This window comes from Cyprinodon tularosa, unplaced genomic scaffold (assembly GCF_016077235.1).
Source record: "Cyprinodon tularosa strain WSP-4 unplaced genomic scaffold, ASM1607723v1 ctg291, whole genome shotgun sequence".
In the NCBI taxonomy this organism is placed as follows: domain Eukaryota; kingdom Metazoa; phylum Chordata; class Actinopteri; order Cyprinodontiformes; family Cyprinodontidae; genus Cyprinodon; species Cyprinodon tularosa.
The window spans coordinates 277660-290182 of NW_024038998.1; the positions used below are offsets into that span (position 1 = coordinate 277660).

Sequence of the window (12523 nt, forward strand, 5' to 3'; positions counted from 1 at the left end):
CAGTGGCCCCAATCCTCTTCCGTACCTTTATGACAATTGTACTATAAAATAATGCTTTAAAAAAATGCTTTTAAGGTGACACTATCTTTGAATTATAAAATATGGAGCATATTTCAAACACAAACATCCCTGAATTATTCGACTAAAAGTAAATAGTTATTTTATGCATAAAAACTTTGAGCCCTAATTTGATGATTATACACCTAGTAATGTTTTATTAACATTTATTTATAAGTTACAGTACTTGCTCATGGATGTGTCATTCTCTTGTAAATGTGTGTCTACATCATACCTGTAGAGGGTTTTCATTTGATGTAAGTCTCTAGTGAGCTTTATAGTAACATAAGGAAATAGTTTGAAAGAGTTTTACATTTATTTGTGATTTAAAAACAGAAGTTGAGATTGATTTTGTATTAAAACACTTTATTCAGTATAAAAGCATGTAAATATTTCCAAATACATTACTTTAAGAAAAGAAGCACAAGTGAACAATAAACATCTTCTTAACCAAGAACAGACACAGGAGCTCATATCAGAAATCTTTGATCCACCAGTGTTTTGTTGGCAAGGTTCCGCCTCCCAAGAGTGTTACGGATGAAGCGGAATATCTGTAATACACAAATACATTGTGGTCTAATGTGCCTTTTTTAACTTTGATGAAGATAAGATACGGCAGATATATCAAACACTGACCATTTGCTGTACGTATGTGAGCACCGCTGCCAGCACAAAGTTCTGGGATCCCAGGTCAACAACACAGAAGAACAAAGTGTCAAAGATCAGCAGCGTGGCCTCATTTCCATAAAACAGGACATTACTAAAGGAGTGAGCCTGATCTGCACAGAAGAGAGAGAGAGAGAGGTGCATTAGACATACAAAAACACGCATCAACCAACAAAGCAAACAAGGAGAGTTTGATACCATTATAAAAGTAGCTTTTATCAGAGGGTTCCATAAACTCCATTCCGATGACGCGCTCCAAAGTCAGCTTTTCCTTCACCATGTAGTCCATGTCAGGATGGCCCTAAAGCAAACAATTTCGAATGAGGGAGAAAAAAAGATTTCTGTCAAATAAAACCTATCTACAAAACAAACAAAAACGCAATCAGGTCAGCCAGACTCCAAGGCCAAATACAGCTTCAATGAGCTAATTTATGGATGTTTGTACCTACATGGTCTATGATGGATCCCAGGAAATGGTTCATGGTGTTGTATGCTCTGAACTGTAGATCTGATAAGTTGGCCGTGGATGCATCCATCAGCCGTGATGGCCTGTTCCTCTGGAAGCAGAGAAATTTAATCCCTCTAACAGTAAGTGGAAGATTTTGTTTTTTTTTAAAGTTGAACAAAGATGACAGAGGGGAGCACATACCCTGCTGATAGAATCTTGTATCCTGTCATACTGCAATCTCAGACGGTTGGTGATGGACACCTGAAAGGTCTGAATGTCCGAGTTGGGAACCAAACCTCGCTGGCCGCACAGCGACTCCTAAAGACAGCAGAAGACAGTGACCAAAGGGACATGTTAAATCAGATTGTGTCCACTCATCACAGGTGTCTCCAACCTTGTAATTTGTCAGCTGACCAATATGTAGGTCACTATAGAACACGATATGTCACTGTGCTGTTTGGGGACATGTTGTGTAAAACACTTAACATGAACATGAGGAAGCTAAGGAAGTTTTCTCAGGAGATTAGAAGATGGATATTTCTGAATAATATGTTCAACTGTAGTGACAGGAAGATTCTATTTGCTTGAAGACGGTCTTATAGCCTTTACATTTAACATGCTTATCTGTAATTAGGCCTTAAATATTCACCTGTTGACTGATTACAAGATTATTAAGACACTTGTGATGCTAATGACCAAACCTTGATTTAACATGTTTCTTTGGTGACATTATTTTGTCTTTTCTAGGTGAACCATCATTGTTGTCCAGACCTGTTTCGTGAGTTTATTCTTTAAAATCATTCTGTTGATGCATGGTTGAAAAGAAGTGTCTGACTTTCCTTTGTACATTCTAATAGACTTTTTTTTGTTATTATTGCTTTTCTCAGATTGAAATTATTTCTGTGACCCTTGTGGGTTTTTTTTTTCTCCATTAAATGACGATTACCAACAATTTTGTGCACATGTTTTAATACTTAATACTTGGCGTTGTGAAAAACATCAGATCTGGAACTTGCTCAACAGCAGATACCGCACAGTGACGTCACAAACCAGTAGGTGGCAGTAGTGTTCTTTAAAAAACACGGATGCCTCCAGTAAGGCATATTCAAACGAAAATTACTATTAATTAAAAACACTTATGATTTACTAAAGATTATTTAATAATTTTATATTTAAAGTACTTTCAGAAGTTTGAATTCCGAAAATGACTGGACTTTTCCTTTAGAGCCTCTGAAGTAAATGAAGCCAACTGAGAACAGTTTGGAGGATTCAAAGAAAGATTGGCTTCTTGGGAGCAACTTCATCTGTAATGCTGAAGTTGTATGAGGTACCAGAATTAATTTTAAAAAGTATAGGACATTCAAAAGATCTGTAGCTGTACATACACTTTCTCTCTTTAGGTTGTTACTCATTTCCTCCATGTTTGTGTCTGCGTGTCCATGCACTGAGCGTCCGTGGATGTAGTAACCAAAACAGCGATTGATGAACAGCAGCACAGAGATCTGCAGAGTAAGAAAGGAAGGACATTTATTTGACGCATTAATAAACATAAAAAAAAAGTAAGATAAAATGATGGCTGCATACTTACATTACTGACAGAGCAGAGATCCACAAACTGACGCATTTTGTCCTCCACAAAGTGTTCATAAAAGACAGTGAAGAATATCACCTAAATATAAATATTAGTGTCAGTTATTGAATCTAAAAAAAAACAATCGAAACAGTAAATCAATTGGATTGAAAAATCAACTTGAAAGGCCCATTTACCTGTAGAAGGCCAATGCAGAGCCAAAGCGTGGCTGCAAAGCCGTAGCGCAAAATCAGGCTGTAAGGAGGGGTGTACGCCTCTGGGGAGCGCTGTAAAGTTGCCATGGGGTCTCTTAGAGCTAGGTTGGAGAAATCCAGGACCTTAACACAAAATTGGATATAAGAGATGAGGAAATTGGATTTATTCTGTAAGCGTTCCTTCAAACAGAACACATAAATGTAAGACGTACTTCGAGAAAGAAGAGCACAGCCATGATCTGAAAAGTTGGGCTGATCTTTCGAATGGTCTGAAGCTCGTTCCACTCGTTCGCCACAAAGTAGGTCCTCCAGATGCTGACTGGGGAGGGGTCGCGTTTAGTTTCCCCGTGAGCTGAAACAACCCAGATTAAGCTGAACAGAGGAAAACCCCTGAATGCCTTGTTTGCAAGGAAAGCAGATCCACCATGTTGGTACCTTGAACTGTCCTGTTCCCTTTGCTCTTTGGTCTCTCCCAGTCTATGAGAAATATATCCACTGTCACCTGCAGGTAAAGCTTGTGCAGAAACTGGACGGCCTGGATTCAAACACACAGAATACAAAACCATGTAATTGTAGAGACATGGAATGGATGGATGGATGGATGGATGGATGGATGGATGGATGGATGGATGGATGGATGGATGGATGGATCTAACCTTGAGAGCAAAGGCACACCCTATGTATGTCACAAACTGCTCCTCTTGAGAAGGCAGTGGAAGCAGAACCGATACAAACTGTTGGGCCTGTAGACACACAGAAATGATCTATGAAATAAAAACTGTCAGAAAAAAGAGAGTTAAATCTGTTTTTAACAAAGAAGCTGGAAAGGACTAAACATGGATCCACAATAACTTGCCTTTAGTGTCTAAAATAAATGCCATGGAAAGCAGAAGAACAGGGATAGAAGATCATGCAAAGAGAGTATGTAAATGTTGTAGATAATAATGTAAAAAAAACAGGTTTGAGACAAATAAATCACAGAAAAAAAATTAATGAATAAATGTGATAGAGAACTCATGCATGACAAAACATTTCTGCAGTTTCTTCGACCCTACCTTATAAAAGATTAGCCAGTAAAGGCCAGTTCCCACCGTGACCACAAAGAAAACATTGGCTAAATCCCCGGAATAGAACAACAGAAACTTCAGCATCGTCTGCGGAACAGAAGAGAGACCAGAAACATGTGAGCTCCAACACTTACATAGGGCACTTTTAACAAGCGGCGACATACCTCCAGATCAATGACGGGCGAAGCAATCCTTCTCTTCCAGCTCACGGTCTTCAGGAGGGAGTAGAGCACGGCCACACCACCCAAAATACCGATAGCGGTCTGTGTGCAAAGAAACCCAAAGGATCGTTGTCATTTTATGCTACACCATCCGTCCTATTAACATATATTTCATCACGGTTTTATAATTTCAGCCAAGTTTATACTCACATCTGTCTTTGCACGAGCCTCTGTCTGATCCATCTCATAATCCATAGCAAAACGTACCTACAGACATATAAATCAAAGCGTAAAACTACTTGGCTGGCATAAATAGTAAATACAATAAACTTGAGGGTCCAAAATTCCTTATATATATATATATATATATATATATATATATATATATATATATATATATATATATATATATGTTGAGTTCAAAATGTATAATTCCTTTTAACAAGACAACACAGATGTTCTACAAAATATATGTAAGTCCTTCAGGTTTAGATTAACCAGCAATTTTCAATGTGTCACTGAGACAGCAGCATATTTAAGTTCTTTATAATTAAATTATTGAAATTTGCAAACACAGACATATACTCACAGACACAGTTTGAGTGTTGATGTCCGTGATGAGGAGATCTGTGTAAGTCACGGTCATCAGAGGGGGAAATATTTGCCCTTCCTGGGTTCGAGGAACGAGTTGAAACCTACAAAATAAGACGTTTGAAACACTCTGTAACCTTTTTCTTTTTCCCCATTTAGAAGGTTGGATTCTACCTTATTCGGACACTGGTGGCGACCCGAATTACTTTAGGTGAGGATGTTACGCTCTTCTCTCTGCCACCCAATGCGTCCACGAGAAACATTCGACGAGACAAATACCAGTTCCTCATATCATCTGCATAGAAAAACAGAAACTTAAATGGAGATCCTTCATGCATTTAGAACAAGGTTTTGTTCTGTATTTAATGAAATCTCACCCTGGTTGATGAACCGCCCATTGTATTGCTGGTTCTGAACCAGCGTTGGCAGAGGAAGAAGTTTCCTGTTCTCTCCTCCTCCGAGGTCCATGTAAACATCGTAGAACAACGGTTCCGGATGGGAAACGAGGAGGTCCGCCACTGAGAGGTCGCACTGCAGATCCACAAATCGCATACAAAACCTTTTTAGGATCTAATCTTTCCCTTATAAATCAGTTTGCTGTTATTCTCAGAACCGAATGAGGTTAGAGGTACTCACACTTTCTTCGTAAGCGGTTCCAAAGCTGAAGGCGGACGCCTTCTTTGGGGTCGGTTCTGGACAAAGCTAAGGGAGAGGTGAAGAAGAACACATGAACATTTATGAAGTCTTTAAAATGGCTGAAAACGCTGCTTCTTGCTCCTTTTTTTAGCATCTTCTCACATTAAAACTGCAGTTAAAGCCCTTGTTTTGTTTCATAATATGAAATCCAATCTGGCTGAAGTTTGATAATATTTGAGCAGTTTCAAGTGGTTAGAATGTTTTTACACAACAGTTTTTAGGAAGGAAAAAGTAATAAAAAAAGGCATGTGAGGACATTTTATCTTTTTCTGCAACTGAAAGAAACACTCTAATGTCCGGACATAAAAATCTGATCTGATTACTTGCTTGGGGGTGAGTAGTCTCTTTTAAAAGAGAAGATCTAAGACACAAATCTTTTTTTCTTGCAGTTGCTTAGTCTCAAACAACTTAAGATCTTACCATCAAGTTACGTCCTCCAACTTGCTCCCATCTCAAGAACTCTCCCCTGACATTGTAGACAGCAGCAAGCAGCTGAATCTCTGTGTTCTGCCAGAAACAACAGATTTTAGCTTCAAGGCTTTATTCCGAATATCTGAAATGACTAGGACCCTATAAATCAGCTTATCTTTTTTTCTTTCCTATTTAATGCTAACAAATCTTACCTTGTTTCTTCCTCTGAAACTGAAGACAGTAGGAACAGGATCTGTTTGAAGAACACGACTCGCCAGCCCCGGTTCGTCTCCGTAGAAAAGCCACGGGAGATTCACTCTCCTGTGGATAAAACAATCAAAGCTGCTGGTTTCTGTTCTGGACTAAAACTAGAAAATTCTGTCTGAAATTCATGACCTTTGTCAGACAGAAAGAAAAAAAAGAAAAGAAACATGGTTACCAATAAGAAATGTCTTGAACTGAGCTCAGAGCAGCTTTTGATTTGTACACGGTGTTAAAAAGACCACAAGCATCTGTGGAGAGTCCACCGAAGGAGTGCATGTTCATCACACACATGTTCCCCAGAGCCTGGCATGCTGTCAGGTTAGAGTAGGCCTGCAACAAGAATTTATGCAGTCATATGCTTTAATCTCAACATCCATCATTAAAAATCTTGGTTAAAAACAAGGGTCTCTTTGATTACGAGGCAAGCTGCTGAGGAGGAGTAGAGATTTTCCACAAACCAGGCAGACTGGACGCTGAATTTCTGTTCAAACAGGCGAGGAGGAAAAAAATCAGAACTGATAATTTTCTTATAGCAACTAAGAAACAAATAGCAAAGGATTCCTACCAGCTGAGCATAGTTGACACTGGGATTCACGTTAGTGGAAAGGATTCCTGTAGGGAAACACAATCCTCCAGCCTAAAACAAACAAAACAAAAAATAATCAACAAATTATGTGTTCTTCTAACAATAGTGTATCAAACTTATTGTACTTTAACCATGTGAAGTTTAAACTCACTGGGACATTAGGAGCAGTGCACACACAGGATGTATTGATGAAGGTAGGTGTGCATCTCTCACACCTGAAAGATAATTTCAGAGTGTAAGCTGAGAGTAAAAATGAACACTTTTCATTTTACTACAGTTTGACCATGACCAGATTAGACCCAGAGAAGCAGCAAGTCAATTTCCTTAAGATGAATTACAATCACTTTTAGCAAAACCAAACTTTAATGTATTTTGTCATAATATATATATATATATATATATATATATATATATATATATATATATATATATATATATATATAATATATATATACACACACATTGTTCATACAGAGTTGCCTTCAGCATTTCAGTATCTTTAAGTCTGTGTCATTTGAGGTACCTGTCTCCTTTGTTGTTTGCTATGGACAAAGCAGGGCTGTTGTTGTTGCATACTTCACATCTTGGCTCATTCAAAGGATTGCCGTTGATATCCCTTTCCACTAGAAAAACAAACCATCAAGACCATATAGTCGCAGCGTCATATAAGAGATTAAATAATCAGTAGCATTCTTAGTATTCAGAATCCTAAAAATAGAAGTGAATGCTTCAATCTAAATTACTGTTAAAGAAAAAAAATGTGGTGACTCACCCAGGATAAGGCCTGGAGGACACTGACATTTTCCCTCATCGTTGACGCTGCCTGGACAGCGAACACACCCAAACCCGTCTTTTGTTACTGCCTGTAAATAAACACTGCATCTCACTTAAAGCAAAACTGTTATATCTATTATCAGTTGTATAAGTGTGATTTCATGTTAATATAGTAAGAGGATAATGGGGGAAAATTGACATACAGGCCTGTCTGAAGGACACAGCTCACAAGTGATGGACACACTATTAGGGGAGACATTTGTGGTTCTGTAGCCAGTCTGGCAAACGCAGCTCAATCCTGCAAAAGAAAGAGAATCAGAGAAGTGGCAGTGGAGTGTTAATTTAATCAAACAGCGAATCAAAATCAAAAACAGCTTTACTGCCAGGTATTATCTAAAACGTAGGAATTTTCTTTCTTTTTTTTATAGAGTGCTACATACAGCCAACATAAATAAAATTGGAAATACATATCGTAGAATAGAAAAATAGAGCAACACTTTATTGGGTTGCAATATTAACTCCTCAGTTGACCTACCACACACTGGAGGGACTGAATAACCCTTATGACCTGACAGCTTCATGAGAGATATATGCAGAGAGGTAGATCCATGGGATGATTTTGAAGTCCATACCTTGTTGATCACTTTTCCCCATTTTCTTATATTTCTATAATTTTAAATCTGTACAAACTCTTTTTTTTTTTTTTTTTTTTTTATAAAATAGAATTTTATTTACCTTAATTTCCAGTTCCTAAAGAGATTCGGCTGCTTTGCTGCTATGATTCATTATTTTAAGTAATTATTTAATAGTATTCCAATAATATTTGTTAATCTACACCTTCAGGCTTCACCTTTATGACCACATCAGATTCTTCTAGTTGGTTATATCTTCAGTAAATTTGCTCTGAAGGTTGTTTGGTTTTTTTTGTTTGTTGTTTTTTTTTTTTTTTTTTTTTTAGTATTTATAACAGTTTATATTCTTCAATTGTTTCGGCTTTAGTGCAGCCTTATTGACCGGATCAGATGAGCCAATCATTTTTTATTATTATAACAGTTTTTTGGGGGGATTTAGCTTTATCAATTCAAAAAACACTAGAGTATCTTCCTCACAATCTCTAACAGCTAACAGCTTTTAGCTAACAATAAACTATATTAGGTGACAGACTTGCACACTTATCAAAATACCCTGCTTCAAAGTATAAAAAGTAAAACGTATATGGTTTAAGGTTTGTTTTTGAGTCCGAGATAATTGTAAAAAACCGACCTGTAGAGCTTTGGCGCTGATTTGAACCACACCTGGAGCACGACAAACTGGATATATCGAAGAATTCATCTACGCCACAGTCTGAAGGAGCTTTAAATGGGATAATAAACTGCTGGCAAGAGAGCAGATTTAAGTATAACAAAAATAATAAACAAGGAAATCCTCTCATGGGTCTGCTAACAGGCAGTAGCGTCCCTGTCGCCATGGTAAGCGACCGTTCTTTATTACCCACAATCCTCCATTCTTGTTTAGATGAGAATTCCGGGGCTATGGTGGGATCCGAAACCTTTGACCGACTCTTTCCGTTCCCAAACGTATCTTTACCGCTATCCTACTTCCAGCTTTGGTTATGATGGTGACTGGTCCAAACACTGTTCTTGTAACACCCTCTTGTGGTTGTGTCACGTCATGAAGAAGAGAAAGCTTTTATGGTTGAGTCAGATTCTTCTTTCTTTTTTTCCAAGAAAATGGACACATGCATCTGTGCAATGATTTTACTTCCCTCTTTTCCTCTAGAGCAACAATCATTAATATGTGGTCTTAACATGTTCCGATAAAGGTGAGATTTGCAGATATTAAAATTTGATTAAAGAATAATAATTCCATTAAGATCTCCGAACACGCTCATTTGAAGACCTGACCAGCTATATTTGCTGTTATACTGTAATTCCCTTTCTGTTCTTTTGAAGAAGTAAGAAAGCCCTAAGAATTAAAGATTTGGATGATTAAGACTATGAAAATCAAGTATGCGGTCAGAGAATGTAATAAAAACAAATCAAGGCTAGATTAGGAAAACGGTTGAAGAGATTAAGCTAACTGTTACTAAAAGATGACACCAGGAGACAGATGAGCTTATTAAGTAAACAAAGAAATAATTAAATGCAGAGGAGGCCAAGCTTGCCTGATCACTTTTATGCAATAACTCTATATTCAGTTCCCACCACAGTGGATCGGCAAATGTTATTTCATTGGATACATTTTGGACTATCATGTGTCTCTGTCAGATTTCTGTGTCTTCATTCTCAACATTTTCTCCTCCAAACAGAGTTAAGATAAGTCGTATGCTGGCCTTCCCTAAAAAAAACTCAGAGTCTGAACATGTCTAAGCATGTTCCTCTCATGGTTCAGCTTAATTGTCTATTCTATTCTGACAAACACACATGCATTTAAAATAAAACTCATACGTTCATAATAACAGCGGATACATCTTTATTTCATCATGTAACGGCTTCATACATTATGAATAAATAGTCCATATTTCCAAGAGAACTCTTATTCTACTTTTTACCCTTATTTCTCATCTCAATGAACTACTGAATCAGAACCAGCAACAGAACAGAAGCATCTGTTGCATTTTCCTAATATTTGGAAATCAAATTCCCAAAACTTGAGAGTAAGAGAGTAATCCACACTGCTTGAAGTGTACTTAGCTTTTTCAGCAGGCAGTGATGCCATGTGATCTGCTTTGGAGGAGGCCTGTTGTTTGCCTGCTGGTTCTATTTAAGTTATCTCTTTAGTTTTCATTAGTTTTATTTCCATTTTAGGTTATTCTAGTTGTTTTGGGTTGTATTTAAGTTCTTATGTATTTCTTGTTTACCCTCTTGTGTCAGTCTCCTTCTTCTAGCTCCCTGCTAGATTCTTCTGCCCACACCTGCTCCCAATCTGCTGATTAGCCTAGTATTTGTTCAGTCTGCCATTTATACTACTTCTCTTCAGTTACCGTTTTGAGGGTTCCTTGCTGTTTCTTTGTTCCTGATGTGTGTTTTCCCTGATGTCTCCTGGAATTTGGTTTTCTGTATTTTGTTGCCACCTTTTGCCTATCAAATCTACAAAAACCACCTCAGCCTCCGTCTCTCCATTTGGGTCCTCTAAAAACCTACACACAGTATGAACTGTAGTTTTTCTAAGGACTAGGCACACCTTGGACAGGCTCACCTCCTCCTGACCCCACCCGTCCTCATGACCTTCTACAGTAGCATTCTGACCAGCTGTTTCACTGTTTGGTTTGGAGGCTGCAGCACCACAGATTGGAAGAACATAACAGTGCTGAGAGAAGCAGAGAGGATCATCGGGGCTCCACTCCCCTTCTTAAAAGACATTTCATCCCAGTGCTGCATTTCCCGACCCCTTACATCTCAACCATGTACTGTTCTCCCTGCAGCCCTCTGGAAAGAGGCTTTGCAGCATTCGATACAGGACCAGCAAGTTCTGTAACAGCTTTTCCCCCGTTGCCATAAGACTGTTGAAAACTCTAAATCAACTCACAAATTGAGACTCTGCATCACACTGATAACATCACATTTGCATTACACGGTGCAAATATTTATTTATTTTAATTTATTTAAATAAATATGCTGTAACCCTTATTTTATTCTTGTCTTTCTCTGGTTTTGTTTTTGGCCTTATTTTATTATCTTATTTGTACTTGCAATCTTATTTTTCTCTCATCTGCAAATGGTTGCCCTGCAAGAAAAGAGTTTCCCGCAAGGTATTAATAAATTAAGTCTGATTCTGACAGTGGCGTGCACAGACTTTTAGAAGGGCAGGGGTGGAAATAGAAAAGGAGGCATACAGTGGGTATGGAAAGTATTCAGACACCTTTAAATTCTTATCATCTGGGAGACTTTCATGTGTTTTTTTTTTTGGCAAACTCTATGTGGGCTTTCATATGGCTTGCACTGCTTCCGTCAGGCCACACTGCCATAAAGCGGAGTTTGCCTTTCCTAAACAAGTCCAGTCAGCTTAATCAAACACAGCTTAACTCCATTGAAGGAGCACAGCCATCTCAAGGGGGATCAGAAGAAAAGGACAGCATGTGAGTTAAATATGAGAGTCACAGCAAAGGGTCTGAATACTTATGACCATTGATATTTTAGTTTTCCTTTTTTTAATAAATATGCAAAGAATTTTATATTTCGGTTATTTTTGTCAAGACAGAGTGCTAAGTGTTCATTAATGAGAAATAAAATGAACTGTTTTGATTTTAGAATACTTTCCGTACCCACTGTATAAAGTGTTTTCTCACTACAGTCGAGGGCACTTTAATGCATTTTCACTCCCAAGGGGGCACTTTAACATGCAGATGGGCTCCTAAAGGGGCACTTTAGCACACATTTTGACTTCCCAGGAGGTCCCCCATTTGGCTAAAAAAGGGGGCATTTTAAGGTATTTTAAATAAATACTATATTTTTGAATAACATAATCAAGAAAATCCAATATAAATCAGCTTCGGCCTCTGCTAGGAGGCAGTTTTTCTTTTTGCGGAAAAATACTTTCATCTTATAACTATGATTTTTGAAATAGAATACATATCCATCGATTTAATAGTTTTGAATTTGTAAAAGCAGTACAAGATTAATACTGATAAAAATAAACTCAGTACTTGATGAGTATCAAGCAGGGGTGGTTCTAGAACAAATTAAGAAGTGGGGCCAGGGTGGGGCCCAGTGTTTTTTCATGTGAGCACAGAAAAGCATGAACAGAACAATAGTTAATTATATATTTAAGAGAGCCATAGGGAAAACAAGTTAATTGTGTCTCTGCACCGAATTAGGTCAAATTTCCATGTAATTTTTTTATTTAAAATTAATCTAAATTAGTGTTTGTCTAGTGTTCAGAGCAGTGTGCTTGTGTTCCTAGAAGGTTGCAAGTACCCGGTTCGATCCCCACAGTCTCCACTCTGGGTTCCTGAGCAAGACCCGTAACCCCACACTGCTCCCCGTGTGCCACACAATGGCAGCCCACTGCTCCCCAA

The 12523-nt window shown here is 38.0% G+C and overlaps 1 protein-coding gene across 2 annotated transcripts; it reads right to left on the minus strand.

The window, feature by feature from the left end:
• Window positions 1-402: 402 nt before the first annotated feature.
• tmem67 (transmembrane protein 67) lies at window positions 403-9100 on the minus strand. Of its 2 annotated transcripts, XM_038291007.1 has the most exons (29): window positions 8770-9100; window positions 7710-7804; window positions 7505-7595; window positions 7256-7355; window positions 6884-6947; window positions 6712-6783; window positions 6565-6627; window positions 6322-6476; window positions 6095-6203; window positions 5892-5978; window positions 5412-5477; window positions 5153-5306; window positions 4950-5070; window positions 4774-4879; window positions 4395-4451; window positions 4188-4286; window positions 4012-4110; window positions 3813-3821; window positions 3613-3699; window positions 3392-3491; window positions 3169-3308; window positions 2939-3079; window positions 2760-2840; window positions 2557-2673; window positions 1373-1489; window positions 1173-1280; window positions 922-1024; window positions 694-836; window positions 403-608 (listed from the first exon to the last, which is right to left on the minus strand). In XM_038291007.1, the coding sequence occupies exons 1-29, from the start codon at window positions 8972-8974 to the stop codon at window positions 528-530; spliced, it is 2970 nt and encodes a 989-aa protein (XP_038146935.1). In that variant the 5' UTR covers window positions 8975-9100; the 3' UTR covers window positions 403-527. The 2 variants fall into 2 exon arrangements, with proteins under 2 accessions (XP_038146935.1, XP_038146936.1); XM_038291008.1 differs by lacking the exon at window positions 3813-3821 and having other exon boundaries at window positions 8770-9098.
• Between the last annotated feature and the right edge of the window lie 3423 nt (window positions 9101-12523).

Excerpts from the sequence above, each read along its gene's own strand:
- tmem67 (XM_038291007.1), bottom strand. The coding sequence starts at position 8,974 with ATGGCGACAGGGACGCTACTGCCTGTTAGCAGACCCATGAGAGGATTT. Across the intron at positions 7,805-8,769 it reads TCAGCGCCAAAGCTCTACAG|GATTGAGCTGCGTTTGCCAG; the intron begins GTCGGTTTTTTA and ends TTTCTTTTGCAG. Across the intron at positions 6,628-6,711 it reads GTGTCAACTATGCTCAGCTG|AAATTCAGCGTCCAGTCTGC; the intron begins GTAGGAATCCTT and ends CTGTTTGAACAG.